A 24,442-nucleotide genomic window follows, 5' to 3' on the forward strand; every position below is an offset into this window, starting at 1 on the left:
AAAATTTTGAAAAAAATAAATAAATAATCCTTTTTGGTATTGAATTTCGGGACGAAATTCTTTTTAAGGTGTTAATGGTGTAACACCCGGTATTTTTCTTGGTTTTGAATTTCGGGACGAAATTCTTTTGAAGGAGTTAATAGTGTAAAACCCTGTAAATTTTATTTATATGATTTTCACGCCTAAAACTCATCCATAATATTTTGTTTGGATTGTAATTTATAAAGAATAAATATTTAATTTTAATTATATTTATGGTTGTCAAAATAAAATAAAGTAATAAAGATGATTTTTAATTGTGGAGATCGTGCAATATGGTGTGTTTATATATATTTATATCTTTGCTAAATTTGGTGGCACTATCAATATTTATTGATTAATTGTATGATTGGGGTGCATGTAGTTTAATAGTAGGGTGTGTTTATAAAATAATGTGTCCATTATCAATACTTGAGTGGTAAATAATAATTAGTTAGCGTTTTTAGTTTACCAAAACGTGAAAGAAAGAAAAAGAAAAAAGAGAGGCGTCCTTTCTTCTTCCTCTTCTCTTTTGTCTCCTAGCATGGAAACCCAAAAATTCTAGCCATCACTTTCATCTCTCTCTCCTTCTACTTTTTCTTTTATCTCTTACACAAAACAAAAGATAAATATCACTTTCACCTTCTCTCTTTAACTTTCTCTTTCTCTCTTATTTTTCTTTCAAAACAACAAAAGAAAATTAAATCCCTTTTTCTATCACTTTCACTACATTCTTCAATGGCTTATTTATTTATATCATACAAGAAGACAAAAATAAAAGCATATAATTTATTATTCATGGAAAAAGATGATGTACTTGCATCAAGGTTTTCAGAAAGCTATTTGAGGTAGGGGGTTTCTACCTAATATCAAAATCAAAACTTATTTTAGCACTAAAATTATATTAGTTTCTTTTTGATTTTTAAACTAATAATCATGATGTTTGTTTTAAATTTATTACGTTATTTTCTTTGTATAAATTGATTTATTTGTGAGTTCTATATATTGATTACTAACCATTATTGTTAAATTATTCTAGATTTTTATTTTAACATTTAATGTAGGTTGTAATATTTTTCTCAAAATAGGGAATATAGTAATGCATATTAATTAAGTTTTTGGGTTGTGAAAATTGATTTGATGCATTATACTACTAGCGAATGAAATTGAGTTTTGGTTTGTGAAAGTCACTTTGATGCATTACATTAGTTAATGTAAGTGGATTTAGATTGGCGAAAGTGAGTTTAATTCATTAGTGAATGGGGTTTACTTCGGTTAGTTATTTGAGATTCGGTTTGGTACACGTAGGATTAAATGCGCTGATTTGAAATGAGTTCTAGAAAAAAGAAAATATCTGCTGCTGAAATGTCAGGCCTTTATAGCATCCCGCAACTGGTGGCAACCCTGGGAAGACTGTTCAGGGAACAATAATAGTTCTATCAGGCCTTTATGGCATCCCACCACTAGTGGCTACCCTGGGAAGACTGTTCGGGGAATAATAGGTTTGTTTATCGGAATAACTCTGACAATTAGATTAAGAATCTAGAATTTTAGATTGAAGATTTTGAGTAAGAGAATGTTGATTATTTGTGGCTAAGAATGGCGTAAGTATTATTGCGAGTAAGAAAATGTTGATTATTTGTGGCTGAGAATAGTGTAAGTATTATTGCGAATTTTTATGCATGATTTTAATTATCGTATTTGCTGCTTTTGTTTGATTTCGTTGCACTCTATTATTTTTTGAAACTTCCTACTGGGTTGTGGTTTGCTCACCCCTTTTTCCTCCCTTTCCACAGAGAATGAAGAAAGACTAGCCGTAAATGAAATTATTTGTATCATGGGGATTGGGTATCGCGTTTTGGATTTTATTGAGGTGTTGGTTTGTCTCAATTTTGTACTTTTAATTTTGTAATTAGTATTGTACATTTTGTAATTTTAAAAGTAATATTATATTTCATTCTATAAAATTCAGTTGAGTTGAGTTTTGTATTTTATTAAAATCTTTTGGAACGAAAAATATGGTCCTACACGAGTGGCGGTTCGGAAATTTGGACTTGCTAGCTGGATCGGACCCGACCCACAAGGTCGAATCTGTGTCCGCTGGAAGACCGACAATCCGGGCTGTCACAAAGATCCCAAACACAAGGTAGGGATTGGCAAGTGGATGAAGGTTAGGTGGTATATCCTAGTCATCCCCTCGTTAAGGAATTCGTAGTAAATAAATATGATGTTCTTGTGGGTGGTCGGTATATATGAACGATGGTGGAAGATTGAGATTCAATGTAAGTATCACGCCTCCACATGTAAGAAGAGCAATTAGGAGAATTGCGGGCTTTCCTGTTCCTGCAAAGGAGATGCAGTATCTTTTGTTGGACCTTCTGAGTCTTGTGGTTGGGAGAAATGCAACAAATGTTGCTGTTATTGTGAATGCAGGGAATGTTGTTACAAACCCCCGTCCAACAACAACTCATCATCCAACACCCGACGTAACCCAACAACGACCAGCAACAGCGTCTCAGCAACCCGTAAATGTTGCACCATCACACCAATATGGAGTTGCGAGTATGCAATCTTCCCGTCAAGCCCGAGTTTATCCACCACCCGACCACCTAGAGCTACCAGGGGGCAGAAAACTGCTGAGACTCGCAGGACTATAAGTGGACAGTATATTAAACCCACGATCAACATTAGATGGTATTTTTGATTGAGTATTTTCATCAAGATGCACATGAATTGACAAATTTTAACTCTTTTCTTTATACTTGGAATTTTAGGTAGCACTTTTTTTGGTAGTATCCGTAAGAGGATTTCTCCAATGATTTTCCTTTCAGCACATTCCTTTTCGTTATCCTTGTTTGGTTTGTTGAGTATCAACACTGAATATGGTGGTACTCCAAACACCAAACAAGATACTAATGTTATAGACATCTCTGTTGGTATTATGATTCAAGTGTGGTTGTATTTTGTTTGGATAATTCTATTTTATGGTTATACATTACTTCATGTAGTTGGACAACCTTCATATGATATTTCTCCGGATGTACTATAAGTTCGTTATTCATTTCAAATAACTTGTCGAATTATGTTTTCTGTGTACACATAACAAACATTGTAATGCGTTAATAGATTAAGGAAGTTTGCGTACGTACACCTAATTCGTAGTATGTATGTTACCTTAATATTTTTGAAACAAAATGTTGAATTAACACGATCCGTCCATCAATAAGTTTGTTGAGTGCGAACAACGGCCTCGAAAAAATAGAAAATGTCACACCTGACATGTGTTCCCTCATACCAAACATCATAGTTTTGGCCTTATTCTTATTTTCATAATACAAATAAAAAGAAAATCTTCTGTTGTTAGTCATGTTCTTCAGCTTCTCTTTGTGTTCTTTTTTAGAAAATAGCATGATCAGACTTATTTTTATGACTCACCCGATATTGTTGTTTTCATTTTATAATAGATGATACTTGGAACTTATTGAGCTACTAATAACGTTTTATACGAAGTAACTTCGTTATAATATCATCTTACCATTGTTGGTTTGAGGGCTCTAAAACTTGACAAATATTTGAGTGATTTCAATCAAACAAGAATGAACAAAATTTGCTCTTCAAATCGGATTTGTTAGTGTAACACATATGGTTATCATATCACAAATGATAAGAGGTAGCAATGGATAAAAATGGAAATAAAAAGATATACGATTAAGGGACATATTCGAGAATTAAGGCAACATCCCTTTCTTTTCGCTTGGTGAATTTGCGTTAGCTACACCAATTTTTGTGGCGCAAACCATTTGTCGAAAACAATTAAGTCTTCATTTTTGGGCTTGGCCATAAACACCATCCCAGTTCAAAATATAAATAATTTTGCACATCTATATCTATCGGTTCTTTAATTAATGGGAAAATTAGGCGCAAACCCAAGAAAAATAATATTCTTATTGTCAGGCCCAATATTATTTTTAGTTTCCGTGACACCCATAATTATATGAAATTTTGAAAAAACATCTACATAACGGGTTATGCATCCTAGATTTTCAGGGGTATAATTGGCAACTCAACTTGGATATAACATATTTAAAAAACCGCGGCTTGGAATTTTATAAATTTTATATCGTTGGAAAGCTTTTTAAAATAGCTACACAACGAGTACAAACAACAATACCAAATTTAAGTTTTTTGCACAAAAAATCGGAGGCGATTGTTCTTTTAAGCAAAATTTTCGAAAATTTGGTACATAACTATTATGCAGCCACAAAAAACGATGCATAACACATTATGCAGACACAACAAAAGATGCATAAAACGTTATGCAACCATATTTTGGTTCATACGTCTATTAATTTATGCATAACATGTTATGCATCCATTTCCTTCGATGCATAAGATTATGCATCAATGTTTTTAACTCAGTGCTTACAAAGATATGGTTGCATAATGCTTTATGCACATATTATTGTAGATGCATGAAAAGTTATGTGGTCTTTTTTTTGTTGGTTTCAATACTAACAAAAAAGTACCTGCATAACGTGTTATGCAACCATTCTCTGGACTGCATAACAAGTTATGCAAAAAAAAAATGGCTGCATAACTTGTCATGCACCTACAATAATAGCTGCATAACATGTTATGCAATAATTTTCGGAACTGCATAACAAGTTATGCTACAAATTTAGTAGATGCATAACAGGTTATGCAACCATTTTCGTAGCTGGATAACAGATTATTCAACCATTATGACCAACACCAACACCAATACATCCGTAGCTTCCCTACCAGCGAATACCATTGATGTGTTGCTGTATATATATTAAAATCGAGCATTAAACCTAATATCGAACTATAAAAGAACCCTCAAAATATGTATAAAGTTAGCAAGTTCACGGCTAACTTCGACTGCAACATTCTCGTCAGCTACAGATTCAAGCCAAATACCACCTGAAGTTCTTATCAACTCGAGCCAATAATTCTCCACAATCTCCCGCACTAGGACATCAGCGGTAACGAGTTAACTCGTCAAAGAGACGATTTTAGCAAAGTTTCCTCTGTTTCTGGATGATTTCGGCCATCTTTCATGCCATTTTTCTTCACTTCATTTCCCTGTAACAATCCTGCACATACATCTAATATAATTCAGGCATTCTTCCATGCTTCACTGCAACACTAACAACATCACCTTATACTTGTAATCAACAAAAACTCGTCCCCATTAACAGCAGCAGCAGCAATTCCTTTAGTTCCTTGACAATCACCATGAACCCATCTTGATTCTATGGCAGCTCCATCGTTTTCTTCCTTGTCTGTTTACGGCCTCACTGAAGGCATCAAATCCATTCCCACTTGTTCTTCTTGATCTCAACAGACCACCAACAGCAGCATCTCACTTCTTACCCTGAATTTCTTTATTCAACAAACCCCAATTCTGATTTGGGAAATAACTGAAGCCCTAATTCTTTCACAATCAGCCACAAACCCAAATCGAATCTTCCATACAATCCACATAACCTTCTTCATAGCAACAACTCATCCATCTGCGAATCTTCTCTAAACCCATGTCTTCTAAATCAACAACACAACAACAGAATCTCATCTTTCATCTCTATTTCATCATGGGTTCATCACCATCTCAGACCTCCCAAAATTCATAAGCTTCTCAGCGATTTATTCAAACCAAATCCTAATTCAAATTCCACTCCATCTGATTTATCTTTGCTGTTCTCGATCTCATTCATCTCCCAGTTTCACTCATCTCTCAGTTTTTCTTGGAAAACGATAGCTTGAAACTTGAAATCAGATCTAGAATAAGAAGAAGAGAAAAAAACGTGAAACCAGATCTCGAATATTAAAGCTCCTTTCAGGTGAAAAAGAAACAAAATCACAGTGAAACCTAGAGAAAATTTTAGTTCGAAAAGCTCCTCCGACCGAGAAAACAAAGGAAACGAAGACAAAATATAAATGAAAGTATAATTTTAGAAAATATGGGCAAGCGAGTAATTTTTGAGGAAAAATTGGGTGCGACCGTGAAGTTTTCCGCCTGTGGGTTTCATAGTGAACAAAATCTTAAAAATGGATGTGGTAGTAGTTTTCACATTTTCGACTCCAACTAATCAAATTTATCTCAAGTTAACTAAAGTCTAACTCAAATTAGCCATGCCTATTACTAAACGGCCCTAAACCATAAAAAAGAAAAAAAAAACATGGTAAGCTAGTGATTATTCTCACGGATGGAATTCAAAAAAGAAAAAAAAACATACAAAAAAAAACACAAATAATAACTCAGATTTGTTACGTTTTTGTGCACTATTATTGTGTCCATCTAGTCAGAACAAGTTTTATGGTCGTATGATCCAGGGTTGTTCCCTGATTTTTTTTGGAAGACTCGTGCCTTATCGCTCCAAACTTTGTTTCGAACCCGGCAATTTCCAAAGTGTCAAGTAACTTCCCGTCTAATTAAGGAGTCATTGGAGAGAGATGGTGAGATCTTACTGTTCTGGATGGAATGACTGGTCACTTGATGCTTTACACAAATATCCTCGAGGGGTAAAAATTAACATTTGTCGGAGTCAACTTGAGAAAGTTGCGTCCAGTTATGGAAACAACTTGTATTAAGTTGCGTCCATTTCTGGGGCAACTTGTACTAGTTGCTTCCACTTTTGGAAGATAAGAGTATTTCTAAAAATTGAATAAGGATATATTTCAAGAAGTAGATTTTGAGGGGTATTTAAATAAGTTTCCCATAAAATATACCTGCCCATGAGATTTGACCCTCCAAGTCAATTTTCACCACAAATTCTGATGTGGTAACAATTTTGGAAAATTGATCAGCTATGATCCATCCCACCCATAAGACTTACTCTGCCAACATTTGATCCAATATTACACTTTTGTTATAGGGAGGGGGTTTTGGATCAAGGGAGTGGAAAACTCATCCTCAACTCACCGAGTTATAATGAGTCAAATTTCTGTATATTCTGGACCTTTGGAGTCGTAAATAGCTATCGACAAACAAGACCATAGAACCCCAATTTTTTTACTGATCGTTAAATGTGAAGTCATCAAGATTTTGGATACTTCACTACTACAACTACATCTTGGACAAAGTTACGACGGTAACGATGGGTGAATACAGAGATTTTGAAGGTTGGGAAGATGACACTCAGCCATTAACACCTCTTTTTCCATTTAGTGAATCAGTGTCTTCAAATATATATGTATATTTGTTGTTAACGAATAACCCCAGGTAACCACATGATTTTCGCTTCTTTCTGTGTATGTATAAACAAATATCAGTATGCAAAACCTTCATTTGTTCGTACCAGCAGGAGAGAAATTAAAGATTCACCTTGAGAGCTCAAAACGTGAATTCAAAATTTCTTCACCATACATAATTCGGTGAATCTCAGAACTTCACTATCAACTGAATAGTGGTGAAATAGAACCTCTCGCTACCGCTATTGTGATGGTGAAATGCAATGTTTCACTACTATTTCGGTGACAGTGAAATGAAAACTTTCACTTCAACCAGAGTAATGGTGAAACGCAATATTTCTCTTTTATTTCAGTGACAGTGACATACATATAACGTTGTAATGTCCATATATTTTCTTTCTTCTTCCAGTTTTGTTTGGTTAGTCATGCTAATTTGAATATTTAGGTTGCTCCATTTGTGACTCTCCATGATAATGAAGAAACTCATCATACGCACGTATCTTCAGCGCGAACATCCCGAATTTAAGGAATATTTTCAAAGAAGGGTTTGGGTTTAGAGAAGAGTTAGAGTCATGAACCAAAAGAATGAAAATTCAACTGCTTGGTCGAAATGATACATGGACAGAATGAAGAAATTTGGTAAGGGTCGAAGAACCGGCAATGGCTCATGTTAATAAATTCTAATTTATACAAGGTCGTGCAAATCTTTTTGATCTCACTTCTCAAACACCCGTAATGCATATACTACTCAATTATAAGAACTTTTTTAGTTACCCGAATCTTTGAATTTTTGTTCGAAGAACGTAGATTTAAGAGTTATATTATTGAACTTTACAAATCTCGTTTTTTTTCCCTGGCATTTTTAGGGGCGACCCCAAAAGAATTAGGGTCGACTTTTTTATTTCCAACCCATATACACCGTTAAGGGATGTCCAAAAACGCGGAGAATACGTTAATGCCCTTACATAATCGGAAGTTATTTTGTGCCCGATTATTATAAAGAAATCAGAAGCTTAGTAACAATATTATACTACCGATTAATATCGATTTTGTGCCAAACTCGTATCTGGCTTCTATAACAATCGGCAGGAAAAAGAACCTCACGAGACTACCGATTGTTAAAGTATAAAAATAAGAAATCATTAGAATTTTGCAATGGTGAAATTTGGGGCACCTATATAATCGGACGAATAAAAAAAATGTCTAAGCTAACGATTTAGGGCTTCCCATAATCGGGATGGTAAAAGTAACAATTCCTACCGATTATGGTAGATTTCAAATTTCTTGCAATGAAGGATTATAGAAAAACTCATTTTGGGGCAACCTATAATCGGGAGGTTTGGTAATCTATTTATCTTCCGATTATGGATACATCCAAAAGACGAACCAAATGGTTATGGTCAGCTCCGTACCTTCGAAACTATGGAATTTGGCAAGGGTTCTATTTGGGGCTTCCCTTAATCGGTAGGTTATAAGTAACCATCTCTACCGATTTGGGGCTACTCAACAATGGGTAGCTAATGAGGTGGTATTACCTCCCGATTAATAACAGTTTGACAGATAAAACCAATGTCAACCTAAATTCATTTCATTTCATTTCATTTCTTTTCAACTTCAACTCCTCTTCCCTTCCGATTTCAGAGAGGAAAACTTCCCCCTCGTTGAACTCCGCTTCAATACATCGTTATCATTAATCGTCAAATCGAATCATCATCGATTATTCTCTATAAAGATGAAAGAAAAGGAACGTAAGAAAGCTAAAACCAAAAACATTTGTCGCGGTGAGGATCCAAACATTGGATTGCATACCCGTAATAAAGAGCTTTTAACTCACGAACTCGAAGAACACGAAGAAGATGAAGTCCCTGATGTAGGCGATACTGATATCCAAACTCTCAGGCAACTTGAAATGGCGTCGATTAGGTAAGATTCTACCATTAATTTTGTTTATATTGCTTCAATTCGACGAATCCATTTTTTAAGGGTTTTCGGTTATTACCCAGATTCGGTAGGTTAGTTATGGTTTTAAACATCTCATTGTGGTCGAATTCTTCATTTCACAAGAACATTTGTCATATTCGGGTGGTAAATATTTAGGTTACCTACCGATTGTAGAACGTTTTTCATTACTGAGGCCTAAATCGATCATAATCGGAAGTTAATTGTGTTTTTTCCTTCCGAATATACTAGGGAAGAACAAGTATTAGAGACGCAATAATCGGGTGATATGTTTTATAATTTGCTTACAATCGTTTACGCTCAACCACTTGAGTAATTTCTGGACACAAAGTGATACATATTCGATAGAAATTATTTTTGTGAGGCTTTCGATTGTGATGCATTCGGAAGGGTAGACTTTTTCTGACTTTCGATTATTTGTATTCGGAGGATTATGTTTAAATTTAGCTTCCGATTATTGTGTGTAGATAAACATATTCGAACACCAATTTTTTTTGTTTCCGATTGTCCGTATTCGGTAGCTTTTGGTAAACTGATACTTACGATTGTGCTCAATCGGAGGCAAGTGGTTAACTCAACCAACCGAATATGTATATTCGGGAACGTTGGTTTTACATTAACTTCCGATTATATAGTTTACTAACCTGTTGTACTTTATTTTGTTGTTTAGGGATAGGCGAGGTAAAAAAGTCGAAGATGCAATTCTCTCAGCTAATGCAAGGAAGGAAAGGTGTCAGAACCTGACAGCTAGTGCAAGGAGAGCTAGGACTGCTAAATCCGCTTCAAGTGCTCAAGATGGAACTCAACAAGCAAGTCAAGAAGGTGTTCAACCAAGTTCCCCTCAATCAGAACCGGTTCAAGAAGGTGTTCAACCAAGTGCCTCTCAATCACAACCAGTTCAAGAAGGTGTTCAACCAAGTGCTCCACAATCACTCCAAGAGTTGACTGATAACATTGACAATGAAGATTATGCATCTCAGTTTTGGGAAAAAGGCAAGCAACCTACAAAGAAGGTGACCAAAAGAACTCGGGGGTCATCGAGCACTCAAGTTGATGAAACCAATGATGATGTTGGTCCAAGTCGTAGAGATAGTAAAGCTCGCAAAGTCAAAGCAAATAGGAAAAACTAAACTCTCGGTGTTTTGTTAACTTTATGGATAACTTTGTTTATGTCGGATTATGTCGTTTGTGTCGGATTATAAGTTGGTACGTTATGTTTATGGTTTGTGAATGGTTCGTTTTATGAATTATGAATGGTTTTATTGCTATCTTTATGCATTTAACGATGACTCGCAAGCGAATCAGTTGCAGAGATATGAAACTGTTGAATTTTATACAAACAATTGGAAGGTTACTTTATATACATAGCTCCCGATTCTGCGGATATTGCAATTTTATTGTCAGAATCGGGAGTTATTGATATTATGTACCTACCGAATCTGGGGATTTTGCAAAAAAATATCAGATTCGGAAGATTATGAATTTCGTTGCCTACCGATTATGCTTTGTGAACAAATAATTTTTGTTCTGTAACCATACCACACCATATTCGGGAACTAATGTAACTTATTAAACTTCCTATTATTATCATCGGTAGGGTTAGTTTATATTATTCCTACGATTATTCTATGTGAAGAAAATTTTGTTTTCTGTATCCAAACAACACCATAATCGGGAACTAACATGATTCTTTAGCCTCCGATTATGACACTCTAAAGTCCTTTGTGATCTGTAACCAAACAACATCATATTCGGTAACGAGGTGAACTTCTTAAGCTTCCGATTATAGTATTCAGTAGGTTTATTTTATATGTTTCCTTCGATTATAACAATGTGAAGAAAACTTTGTTTTCTGTATCCAAACAACATAACATTCAAAAACTAAATTAACTCAAAAAGTGTCTGATTGTGGTAATCGGTTGCTTGTTTAACCAAATAAACTACCGCTTATGGATAATCGGTAGGATGTTATATTAATAATATTCCGATTGTAGCCATTACATAAAGACAGATCATAACTTCCATTACAAACTTTGTTTTAACGTTACAATCACTTTAAAACCACTCTACAATCACTTAAAAGTATTAAAACAGATCATAACTTCCAGTGACTATAGAAATTGTCCCTCTTGATTTTGTAGCATCCTTCATGTTTAAATCGTTTCCCGTAGAGATCCACATACCGGCGATCCGCAAGATTTCTCTGAAATTACGAATGAGTAACAAGTTAGTACTAACTTACGTTAATGTGAGCCGGAATTATAAAGATACTTACTCGTTTTTCATACGTCCACCAAGAAAAAACGTCCCTAACAAATCGTTCCTCATCTTCAAGTTTGTGAATCTCCTTGCTGTGTCTGTAGAGCGAGAAATATACTTTCTCGTTCACCAGGGATAACGAGAATATTTAGTCCAAATCCGAGATTTTTTTTGCTTTGATAATTTCGATGAATTGGAGAGGACCTTAGGCTGAGGTCACGTATTATCATCTTGCAATGTCACTGCATGAGCTGATAACACAAAAACAGGCATGTTTGACAAGAAATCCATATCATAAAAACAAACAGGTTTAACATTTCAAGCTCTTCCTGAGTTTGCTGTGCAACTAGAGAAGAAAAGCCTTGAAACACAAAAGATTGACAAAGTAAAACTATGAGCGATGAAAGTCACTTCTTGCTCTTTTTCTGTTGGGGTGCCAACAAAGTTGTCATAGACGCATCATAGTCCGATTCAGGAAAAAGATCCAACTATCAGGGTTATCATAATTTTCAAACATCTTATGGTTGCAACTTTGATTTTTTGTCATCGGTAAAAGGTTTGACAAGATTAATCCTCGTATTTAGATTAGCTAATCGGGTTTGAAATTTTTCTGAAAAACATTTCTTGTATCCGTCATCGCAATCCAATGGACTTAAAACAGTAGAGATTCAGTGAAGACTAACCTCTAAACCCTACTGCGGAATTGAAAAGGGGTATTACTAATTCAATCTAAACTCTACATAAGTACTTCTAATTAGATAACCTGAAACTCACCTGACCCTAAAAAATGAAACTAAAACCCCTGGAAAGCTAAAACTCATCAAACACTAAAACGTGAAACCACTTCGTGTATATGATAAAACTAACAATAAACCTCAAAGAATCACACTTACGAATTTTCTTTTGAAAAAGAAATAAAAATCTCTTATTATGTTCAACTTACGTAGAGAGATCTTGTCAAGATGATATCGCTTGTTTATATCGTCTCATAATACCTTGAGCAACCACGTTAAAGATGATTCCATTAAGATTTTTTAAAAGATTTGAAAAATATTTGTAGGATTAATTCTGTTCTTCACAGTTCATCAGATGAAGTAACGAGGAAAGTTTTTTTTGTTTTGACTTTTGATAGTATTAAGGACTTTGCTCGAGGATAGTTTTGTCCGATCCACAAAAAAATATTGAATAGGTCGTGTTAGGCGAGTTGATCACGAGTTATCCACTCCCTTGATCCAAACACCTCCTCCCTATAACAAAAGTGCAATATTAAGTTATGAAACTTTGAAACTTTAAATTTGAAACAGTACTTTTCCTCTTCTTAATAATTGTCAAGTGCAAATCTGAAACAGTACTATCCTACAGATATACTTGTTACGAGGGGTTGCCGAAACTGCAACTACCACTAACTAAACTATGTCCACAACTGGTTTAGAGTAGACAACAAGGACAACTTAATTAGTACTGCTTGCCACTTGCAAATGCAAAAGCAAACAAGAGTCCTTTTTTGGCAGAAGCCGCACCCTAGTTAGCAATTCGGGATTCGGTAAACGTACGGAACGGCAAACGTACGAGTATTATACGGTTTTGTAAAATTCAGATTCGGTCCAAAATCCGGTCAACGGGACGTGATTCGCTAGTAATTCGGAACGGCATACGTACGTGTATAATTCGATTTATAAATTTGAGTTCGGCTCTGAAAATTCGGTATCTATATATAACAAATAATTTGTATAAGGTCATAGACCAATTTTTATGCATATGTGTGAGTTATTTAAAGAAAAAATAAACTTAATATGATGATATTAATAATATATACAACATTAGTTATCCAAGAGGACGTCGTATGGTGGTTTAGATGCTTGGTTAGTGAGTTTGAGATCTCTCTCACCTTCAAATCTCTTCAGTCGTTTTTCTTTCATAAAAATTACAACACGTCTAATATTCGGTCGTGTATGCTCGGAAGGCAGTAAAGCCCAAAAAATGGGGTCTTTGAAAAGTAAAAGCTAAAGAATTTATAGCGAATTAAGCGGACGTATTATTCGGGATACGTAAAATTCGTGAACGATTCGCGAATAATCCGAAAATGCCACATAATACGTGACTTGGGTTCGGAGTTGCAAACGTACGCGAATAAGACGGTAAAACTCGTGATACGGAAAAATTCGCGAATGATTCGCGAATCATTCGCGAACTTACTAACTAGGAGCCGCACTAAGTAAGATTAACCTTTTTGATTCCAAAGAATTAATACTAGTTAATAAGAAAAAGTACTACTCAAATGAAAACCATTTATTTGCCGATTAATTTGCCCACAATACTTAAGAGTGGCAAAAAACCAGTTTTTGGGTCATTTACTTGTGTATTATGACATGGCAAACTCCGAATTATTGAATTACGAGGATCTAAGACCTGCAGATGGTTGACACATTACCATCTACGTCTTAAAATTTCAGCATCATCATCCACGATCCTGAGTAACAAGGGAGTTATCAGGATTCAGGGTTCAATAACTTTTTATGTAATTCTATGTCCTTAAAATTTGAGTGCAAAACTGCAACTCCAGCTAAAAATGTACTGTACAAACTCTAAAGACATTTTGGTATGCTTTTTACGACCACATTCACACAAAAAGAGAGGACCTACATGTGTAAAATTTCAGCTCCCGCATAACGGTTTTCAAGCAAAACCAGGGTCTAAGATACTGTCTAGAAATTAGAGTTAAGCATCGAATAATTTATTTCCAAAATAGAACATAGAATCAGAAAAGAGTGTGAATATTCAGTGCACCTTTCTATGTTGCACCCATATAAATACCCTTCGTCAGCTCTCTTTTTTCTTACACACACTCTTCTTTTTCTTCCTTCAAAACTAAGCTAAACATCTTGAAAACTCTGATACAAAAATGGATTTCAAAGTTGGTGCTCTTGAAGCTTGCAAACCAACAAATGGTGTTGTGGGTTGTCCACCAAACTCATCTCATGTCTCAACAGTGCAAAACACAACACCAATTGGTTCAGCAGAAGCAACGCTAGGGCGTCATTTGGCTAGACGTTTAGTACAAGTTGGTGTTAACGATGTTTTTGCTGTTCCCGGTGATTTCAACTTAACATTACTTGATGATCTTATTGCTGAACCAGGTCTTAAATTGATTGGTTGCTGTAATGAGCTTAATGCTGGGTATGCTGCTGATGGTTATGCTCGGTCCCGCGGTGTTGGTGCTTGTGCTGTTACCTTTACTGTTGGTGGTTTAAGTATTCTTAATGCTATTGCTGGTGCTTACAGTGAAAACTTACCAATAATTTGTATTGTTGGTGGTCCTAATTCTAATGATTATGGTACTAGTAGAATTCTCCATCATACTATTGGTATACCGGATTTCAGTCAAGAACTCCGTTGTTTTCAGCCTGTTACTTGTTATCAGGTTCTTATTAACAACTTGGAAGATGCACATGAACAAATTGATACTGCGATTTCAACAGCTTTGAAGGAAAGCAAACCTGTTTATATCAGCATCAGTTGTAATTTGTCTGCGGTTCCGCACCCTACTTTCAAGCGAGAGCCTGTTCCATTCTGCATAGCACCCAAGTAATCTCTAATCCAACTGGGGGGGGGGGGGGGGGGGGGGGGGGGGGGGGGGGGGGGGGTTATGATTTTCATAAAGAAATGAGTTCTAGTTTTGTTTGGTAAATTCATATTTTGTGTTTTTGATTCACTTTGCAGATTGAGTAACAGCATGGGTTAGAAGCAGCAGTAGAAGCTGCAGCAGAGTTTTTGAACAAGGCAGTAAAGCCAGTGATGGTGGCAAAACTTAGGGTGGCCAAAGCTTGCAATGCATTTCTTGAGTTGGCAGATGCTTGTGGTTATCCAGTTGCAGTGATGCCTTCGGCGAAAGGACTAATGAAAGAGACTCATCCACATTTTATTGGGACTTACTGGGGTGCAGTGAGCACAGCCTTCTGTGCTGAAATCGTCGAATCAGCTGATGCTTACATATTTGCAGGACCAATCTTTAATGACTACAGTTCTGTGGGTTACTCGCTGCTTCTCAAGAAAGAAAAGGCGATCATTGTGCAACCTGACCGGGTTGTTATTGCTAATGGACCTGCATTTGGATGTATTTCAATGAAAGATTTCTTACCAGCATTGGCGAAGAAACTTAAGCGAAACACAACTGCTTATGAGAATTACCACAGGATTTATGTCCCCCAAGGGGTCCCTTTACAGTGTGATCCAAAAGAGCCTTTGAGAGTCAACATCCTGTTCCAACACATTCAAGCGATGCTATCAGGCGACAGCGCTGTAATTGCTGAAACGGGTGATTCCTGGTTTAACTGCCAAAATTTGAAATTGCCCGACGGATGCGGGGTGAGAAATTTACATGAACATTGTATTCTAGTTTTTTCGTAACTTAAATGCAGTATGGATCAATTGTTACATATATATAAATGGGTGTTGCGGTTGCAGGTATGAGTTCCAAATGCAGTATGGATCAATTGGTTGGTCAGTTGGTGCAACACTTGGGTATGCACAGGCTGCGAAACATAAACGAGTGATTTCCTGTATTGGTGATGGAAGTTTCCAGGTAACTGCACAAGATATATCGACAATGTTAAGGTGTCAGCAGAACCCCATCATCTTCCTAATAAACAATGGCTGATACACCATAGAAGTTGAGATCCATGATGGACCTTACAATGTCATCAAGAACTGGAACTACACTGCATTGGTTGATGCTATACACAATGGTGATGGCAAATGCTGGACCACCAAGGTTCAATGCGAGGAAGAGCTAGTGGAAGCGATTGAGACTGCGACTGAAGTTAAGAAGGATTGCTTGTGTTTCATAGAGATTGTAGTCCACAAGGATGATACAAGCAAAGAGTTGCTTGAATGGGGATCAAGGGTTTCTTCTGCAAACAGTCGTCCCCCAAATCCACAGTGAACACATTCCCAGCCCATTGCTGACGACACGAATCTACGAAGCAATTTTAGATGAACAAGTTTTACTTGGGTACTAGGTGTGGGTAGGATCATTCCTAGAGAAGCATTTACATATTTAGATTTCAAGTTCAGGCAATTCTGTTATTTTCAAGTGACTGACACAGCCACACTCTACAAGGGTGTTTAGACTTGGCTTGGTCTTTACTGAGGTTGATTTTATTATCTTTGAGTTGGTTAAAATGAGATTATTAATAAATTTATGTTCGACTTAATCATCAGCGTAATTCTACATTTGTTACAAATTTCACAAAAAATTGCAGGGAAAAGCAAAAATGTAACTTATCTCCCTTCAATATTTGTAATAGTCAGATGGTTTGCAGAAGCTGCTGATCCCTGGCTCTGTGGAAAGGAATCTGGTTGCGTTGATATCATTCTTTCCGTGAACGCAGGTTTTCTTGGAGTAGGAAGAGTTGCGATTTCGCTTGTTAACATTGAAAGTGTTGTTGACATATTTGGTCTGTCACTCGCCAATTCTTGCACGCACAATAGTCCCACTTGGATGCATCTAAAAATTTCTGCTACAAAAACTGATTCATGTAGTAATGCAGGATCGATGAACAATTCCAGTTGATCTTCATTCCACATCTGCCATGCCTAGAATGATCACGGTAAAGATTATATAGTACTTGTGCAGTTGCTTGGGAGGAAAAGAGAAGTTAAAGCTACTCACATATCCCAAAAGGCTCAATGACTGTTCGGCATGGTGAAAACTTGTGGTCTTTCTTCCACTGACAACCTCTAGTAGCAATACGCCGAAACTAAAAACATCAGACTTTTCTGAAAATCGCCCTTCCATGATATACTCAGGGGGCATATATCCGCTGCATAATTTGAAAGCGTACAGTCACAATTACGCCTTATTCAAATTGCAGGTACACTTTTCAGATAAACAAGAACTTTCCACTTACAGTGTCCCAACAACCCTTCCAGTGCTTGCTTGGTGTTCATTGCCTCCAAATATCCTCGCCATGCCAAAGTATGAAATTTTTTGCCATTTTCATTAATTCTATTCATCTTTCCTCTAACTGATTCACTGATTTGTTTAATCACTTTCTTGATGTGAATCTTCTCAATCAACCCGGTTGAAGATGAGATCCTTTTAGAGCATCTTAACTCCTCCTTAAATGACATTGCTGATGATGAAATAGAAGTTCTTAACCCCGTGGAACTGAAGTCAAAATATGAAACTCTTAAAGTTGAGCATAGGAACATATTATTCGTTTGTAATAGCTTTAGGCGTCTCTATTGTAAAGCCAATGAGAAGATTAAAGTTTTGGAAGCGAAAAATAACGATCTTATAACTGAGAAGGATGGTGCTGTTCTGAAGGGTGCGAAAGCTTTAAGGAGTTTCATGAGGCTAAACTTCAAGTTCAAGTGGAGAGAGATCAGGCTATTAGCGAAAAGAACGCATTAATTGATCGAGAGAACATGATTTGCTCTCGACTTCTTATAGAAACTGACGATGAGTTTGAGTGGGCTGCTAGGGTTATTGATAACGCTAGGAATGGTTAGCTACAAATGTTAGCCTAGAGTATGATCATGCTGAATTGGTTAAGACTATGATTTCTGAAAAAGAAGGTTGCTCATAATTCTTCTATAATATCTTCAATTTTTGTGCTGCTTTCTGATTTTTATTTTCATGCGGTTTTAATCTTTTTGTTTTCTTTTGTAGACACCGAGAAGAAGCATCTTGAGGAAATTGAAAGTTTGAAGGTGAAATTCCCTTCCAGGGATTCTAAATACCGAGGCTCAAGAAGAAGTTGATGGTTACTGTCTATAATTTGAATAAGGAAGCACTTCGTTTGCGTGACACACACGTTAAGAAGTACGCAGAGAAAATCTGTGTTGATCACAATATTCCTCTACCGGATTTTGATTTTCCTGAAGTTTCTGCTAATGAAGAAGACTCTGAAATTTCTGATAGCGACGCGGAATATGAGGAATATGAAGAAATTGAGGATGAAGATGGTAGTGGTTCAGAGACTGGGAAAGATTCTGAGTTCGAAGAAGATTCTTCCAAAAGTAGTGAAGTCGATATGGGCGGGAAATAGCCTTGCTTTCCAAGTTTTTCGCTTGTTATCTTTCTTCTTGCTTGTGTAGTCTCTATCCTTGCTTTGTGCTACATTCTCCTTCTTTATTTGTATGTTCTCAAAATTTTGAGGCTCTTTTCTTGAATGTGAATTCTTCTTCTATCTTTATCTTTGTGTTAATACTACACTTAATCATGAATCAAAAGAAAAGTGTCATTCTTTTTAACAATTAGAATTAATCAAATGATAATAATATATTGCATAAGTCTATCATATGAAGGAGAATAAAATTTCACATTTATGCTTGCATTCCCATTCTTGCCTCTGTTATTCGCCTAAATTAGATTAATTTTCGGTATGTGCGTTACCATTCGCTTGCATACATATGGGTGCGGTATTTATGATATACATTCGCGCCCTTATTATACGTGTGTTACTATTCGAATTAATGAAGTTACGAGTTCTATATGGTACCTGGATTTTTTCTCGTCTACTTTACCTTTTTATGCATTTTTCCTACGCCGTTGTTGGTTTCTGCCTCAGTTCTTATCTTCGCGTTCTATTATTCTCTTATCTATTTCATGTATGTGTGCGTCAATTTCGTTTAATATTTGTGTTTATTTTTTTCTGGTATGTCTTCCTGTAAAATAATGTTAGTTACATTTTTATAGGTCTATTTGTGTTTCTCTTTATGTCTTATTGAACCTCCCTAATTAGAGGTCTTATTTTGCCTCCCCTTGTTAATAGGGCTTACGTTTGAGTCAAGGTATTATTTTGGTCGTGCGGCAAAATCACAGGCGGTCATTACCCTTTCAAGTAATAACTCATTGATTATGCCTTATCATTTTTCGTATTTTTTCCTCTGCAGGATGTATTGGTGCGTCAATATGACAAGTCTTATTACTCCCGTGAGTAAAAGTCTCGTGATATTGACGTCTTTGACACAATTCAACTCCCTAATGGAGGGTTCTGTCCTTATATTCCCTCCGACTGCCTTTTCAAGGAAGCTTACCCCTACCGGGTTAGGGTGGGATCTTCTCCCCCAGTGATGCCAACAATAAGTTGTGTTTGTGGACTCTTATCCCTCCGCCGATATGGCTTACGGTTACGAGACCACACCCTAAGTGGGGTTTCTTGAGGACCGAGTGTATCATAGTCAGGACTTGCCAAGAATGGCCAGGCACGCTCCAGACGCCCCAAGCACTCTTGACTCAACCGTGTACCCCGACGCCCTGATCGAGTTTCTACACTCCTTAGGAGAGAGCTTCGTACCTTAGCCTTTCGACTAAGGCGTCTCTGCTGGATACACTTTCGTTTCTCCATAAATCTCCATGACTCAGGTTCCAGTGTCGGTGTAGCTTTCACCTGAGCAGCGCTAACTAGGTTTTCCCCAATTGTGACGCGCGTTAGGTCTTATTTGAAAAAGCGGGGTCTAACACCACCACCTAATCTTTTGCTTAGCAATCTGTATGGACTAACTCCGAAATACTTTGCTAGAGAATCAACTAGACAGTCAGACTCAATCTAGATAAAAGTATCCCAAGGAGTTAATATCTCTCTCTTGATTTGATTTTTACTCAACCTAAAAACAATAGCAAGTCTTTATAAAATACAAGGAATACTTGGATGGTACCAAAGACCAATGTCCAAGGATCAATCAATATCGATCAACAACCAAAGGTTGGATTTCCAATTGATGATCACGAACGCACAACCAGTATTATTTCAATTATACAAAATATAATGCGGAAAAGAAATAACACAGACACTAGAAGTTTTGTTAACGAGGAAACCGCTAATGCAGAAAAACCCCGGGACCTAGTCCAGATTGAATACACACTGTATTAAGCCGCTACAGACACTAGCCTTCTCCAAACTAACTTCGGACTGGACTATAGTTGAACCCCAATCAGTCTCCCACCGATTCAAGGTACAGTTGTACTCCTACGCCTCTGATCCCAGCAGGATACTGCGCACTTGATTCCCTTAGATGATCTCACCCACAACCAAGAGTTGCTGCAACCCAAAATCGCAGACTTGATAATAAACAAATCTGTCTCATACAGAAAAGTTTATCAAAGGATAAATTTGTCTCCCACAGATAAACCCTAGTTTTGTTCCGTCTTTTGATAAATCAAAGCGAACAGGTACCAATTGATAATCCGGTCTTATATTCCCGAAGAACAGCCTAGATTAATCAATCACCTCTCTACAATCCTTCCTGACTACACAAGCGGATTGTCGAGGAATCACAAACAGTGAGACAAAGATGTTTGTGACTTCTTTATCTTGCCTATCGAAGAACTCTCACGATCTCAAGTCAATCAATTGATTGTACTCGTATGATAGAAGATGCAAGATCAGATCACACAACTACGATAAAGTAGTATCGATCTGGCTTCACAATCCCAACGAAGTCTTTAAGTCGTTAACCTGATTTTAGAGATGAAAATCAAAGGTTAATGGAGATCGACTCTAGCGGGCGCACTAGTAGCACACAAACGTGTGGGGATTAGTTTTGCACAATGCTAGATGTCTCCTTTATATAGCCTTCAAATCAGGGTTTTTCCTTAGTTACAAAGCAATACTTATTCACCGTTAGATGAAAACCTGATTTAGATTCAAGTTAATATTTCTCAACCGTTAGATCAAAAAACCTAGCTTGTCACACACATTTTGGTAAACGTTTACTGGGTTCGTGAAAACCATGCCCAACGTGTACGTGTATGTTGGTTCAACATAGTAACCCAAAAAGGTCAACCATATGAGCATTTCATATTAACCTTGTTCTTCTCCACCATAAATAGTTCAATTGACTCAAATGAACTAGTTAAAGAGTTGTTCAATTGCTATGAGATCTTATGTAACTACACAAGACACAATTGAAACAAAGATGATTCGATTCGATTGAATCGACTCATGAACTTTATAGCCACGGTTTGCATAAAGCATTCCTTAGTAATTTAAGTTTCATGTTCAGAGCACATCTTTAGATCATAACCTCTTAAGTTAACAAACAAGTTCGCGGACTTAAGTTAATCGGTTGAGTTTTCCAAACTCAGCAGAAATTCTCGGAAAGAGAACTTCCGCCAGTTTGCGAAATGGGTTCGCGGACTTAGCACACAAACGAGATTTGGAAAATCCAGCAGAAATTCTTGGTCGAGAACTTCTGTCAGTTCGCGGACTGAGTCTGCGGACTGGGTTCGCGGACTTGGCAAGCCAATTCCACAATCCTCCCGATTTCTCTTGATCAACAAAGTTCGAAAACTTCGGTTCAAGGAATACATGGTTATGTAATCTAAACTTTTATTTCAATCATTGGGACATTCTCAGAGGACGCTATGTAGCCGTTATTCATAGACCGATTCACGTCAGAGCAATTCTCAAAGTGATTGAAACTTTTCATGACTTTCGTAACTAGGTGAAGATAAACTTGATCAAAGCGAAACGCTTTACCAACACATGATTTCGAGATATAGATAGGAAAGATATACTCGGCTCGAAATATCAAATGTATATGATCTAGTCTATATAGCATACGACTTTTGTCTCATAAGAAGTAGAAGATAAAAGAGATAGACTTTTGAGTGATAGATAAGTTAAAGTCTCCACATACCTTTTTGATGATGAAGTTCCACGGTTCCTTGTATAGATCTTCGTCGTTGTATGATGAATCGCCATGAACTCCTTGAGCTCAACTACACTTTTCTATCCTAGTCCGAGACTTAGCTATGTAGGCTAGAAATCAAGACTTATAGTTTTGATTACTAACATTGACAAACATGCTTGAGATAGCAACGCATGCGAGGTTGACCGATTTATGCTCTAACATTATTTTTGTCTCTTGTTGTTATGCGAACTACGGTGCACGCCGCAATTGGATGCCTAGCCTCCCTAGTTAGAGGTTTTAACTTCTATTGCCTTTTATTAAGGTCTTATTATAAGGTCTTATTTCTGCCTTTTTCTTCTACTTGTATCTTTTAGGAAATGTTTAATATATATAAAGAAGAAGAATTTTCATTTTCATTCATACGCTTAATTAGTACAATTCTGATGTCTTCTTTCTTCGTTTATTTGCCTACATAATAACTACTTGTTGTAAAAAATCCCATGACTTGTTTACTTCCTTCAACCTTTATGCTTCATTAGGTTCGCATACAGACTATTTCTTCTGTTATACTATGATTGCCACATGGACCATACTTCTTCAAATATACCCGGTTCCAAGGTTGGCTAAATTTTCCTCCATCATTTTGTCCTTTATCATCCATTAACTTGTACATTCCATTAATTTCCAATAACTTTCTTAACGACGTACGGTCCTTCCCATGCGTTCTTCAATTTTCTATTTCCATTTTTCTGGTAGGGCGGTATTTGTTTCAATACTAGCTCTCATATCTGGAATTTATCCCTTTTGACGCACCTATTATGGTCATCTTCTGGTGCCGAGGTTTTCCCCTTAGTGGAAATCTATTTCATTTCTTCATCCTTGCACATTGAAGCTTTCCCATTTTCAGCCTTGTTTACAACATCAACCATTAATATTTCACTTCTTTTGCCCTCTTGTATCTCCTTTTTCCAATATCTTCTCTTATTTGTGCGTTCTTCACTTTTGTCGACTTCAATTTCATTACAGGTTTTTGCCTCATTGGTGTCTCCCCTTATTACTCCGACGCCTTGAGGTAAAGGAAATTTGATACATTGATGAAAGGTTGAAGCCACTCCTAGAATGTTGTGTAGCCATGGTCTGCCAATCAAGGCATTGTATAGAGACTCCACGTGAACTACGCAAAATACTACTTCTTTGGTTATGTTCTTTAGAGGGATCCGCATGGTTATTTCTCCTTTCGGCTTATTGGCTGATCCATTGAAACCATAAATCTTATAAGTCGATGGTATGAGGTCGTAATCTCTGCCGCCCATAGTCTTATAAGCATGGTAAAACAATATGTCGACTGAGCTTCCAGGGTATATCAATATCATGTTTATTGCCCACGCGTCTGCATCATCATCTTCCTCTTCCTCAGTATTTGTTTTTGGTATTATTTCCAGCTTAACAACTAATAGGCTTTTATGCAATTCTCCGCCTCCTAGTACTTCTTCCGCACTGAAGGAGATAGATTGATTTTGCCAATTTTTCAGTGGTGATACCTTTGCCAATTTTAATATCTCTTTTCCATCATCATCTCTTGCATGAACTCGACTCAGAACATTGTCGTGGAAGTCTTCTATGTTTATGAACGAGTGTATTATTGAGTTGAAGTATAAGTTCTTTGCATTCGCTCCTGCTTCAATCAAATATGTTTTGTTTCCCGTTTTCACTCCTGCCGCCTGCCCTTCTGGTGGTGGTGGTATATTCTGTTGTTGTGCAACTAGGAAGTAGCTTAATTTCCCTTGATCGATCATTCTTAGTATAATTTTCTGTATATTTCGACAATTATTGGTGTTATGACCTTGAAAACGGTGATAAGCACAAAACTCCCGGCTTCTCTTTCCTGTTGGTGGTTCATGACCCATGTTTGGTGGTTCCGGAATGTCTTCCATTAAGATTACCGCCTCCTAGATTTTGTCTATTGCGGTATTTAGATGCGGCATTTTTATTTCTTCCCAAACTGTTCTACTTCCTCCAGGGCCTTTATTATAGTACCGCTTTTGTCCTCCATAACCGTCTCCTTGGTTATAAAGCCTTTGAATCTTGTTATTACTTGCATGATTATTGTATTGTCTTTCTCTATATTCTCTTTCATACATTTCCTGGTCTCTACTGCTCATGGCTACTTGCTTTTGCTTATCTTCTATTACCATCTTTTCTTGACTTCCTTCGGAGGTGCTTGCAACTGCATTTGTTGTCCTTGGAAGTAGGATTGCATTTCATTCCTTTTCGTTTGTAACCGCAACTGGGTAAGATTCCATTTCTCTTTGCTTTTCTTTAGGAGCAATGTACTCTTCTTGGAACTCGC

General features: G+C 36.8%; 2 protein-coding genes and 1 pseudogene across 2 annotated transcripts; 1 reads left to right on the forward strand and 2 right to left on the reverse strand.

The window, feature by feature from the left end:
* Window positions 1–14,333: 14,333 nt before the first annotated feature.
* Window positions 14,334–16,664, forward strand: LOC113293135 (annotated as a pseudogene).
* Window positions 16,665–16,731: 67 nt separating this feature from the next.
* LOC113295478 (G-type lectin S-receptor-like serine/threonine-protein kinase At1g11330) lies at window positions 16,732–17,422 on the reverse strand. Its single transcript, XM_026543812.1, has 3 exons — window positions 17,361–17,422; window positions 17,123–17,273; window positions 16,732–17,037 (listed from the first exon to the last, which is right to left on the reverse strand). Exons 1-3 carry the CDS (start codon window positions 17,420–17,422, stop codon window positions 16,732–16,734), a joined length of 519 nt encoding a protein of 172 aa, XP_026399597.1.
* A 5,530-nt stretch (window positions 17,423–22,952) lies between these two features.
* Window positions 22,953–24,026, reverse strand: LOC113295479. Its single transcript, XM_026543813.1, has one exon. The coding sequence runs from the start codon at window positions 24,024–24,026 to the stop codon at window positions 22,953–22,955; it is 1,074 nt and encodes a 357-aa protein (XP_026399598.1).
* Between the last annotated feature and the right edge of the window lie 416 nt (window positions 24,027–24,442).

This window comes from Papaver somniferum, chromosome 7 (assembly GCF_003573695.1).
Source record: "Papaver somniferum cultivar HN1 chromosome 7, ASM357369v1, whole genome shotgun sequence".
NCBI lineage: Eukaryota > Viridiplantae > Streptophyta > Magnoliopsida > Ranunculales > Papaveraceae > Papaver > Papaver somniferum.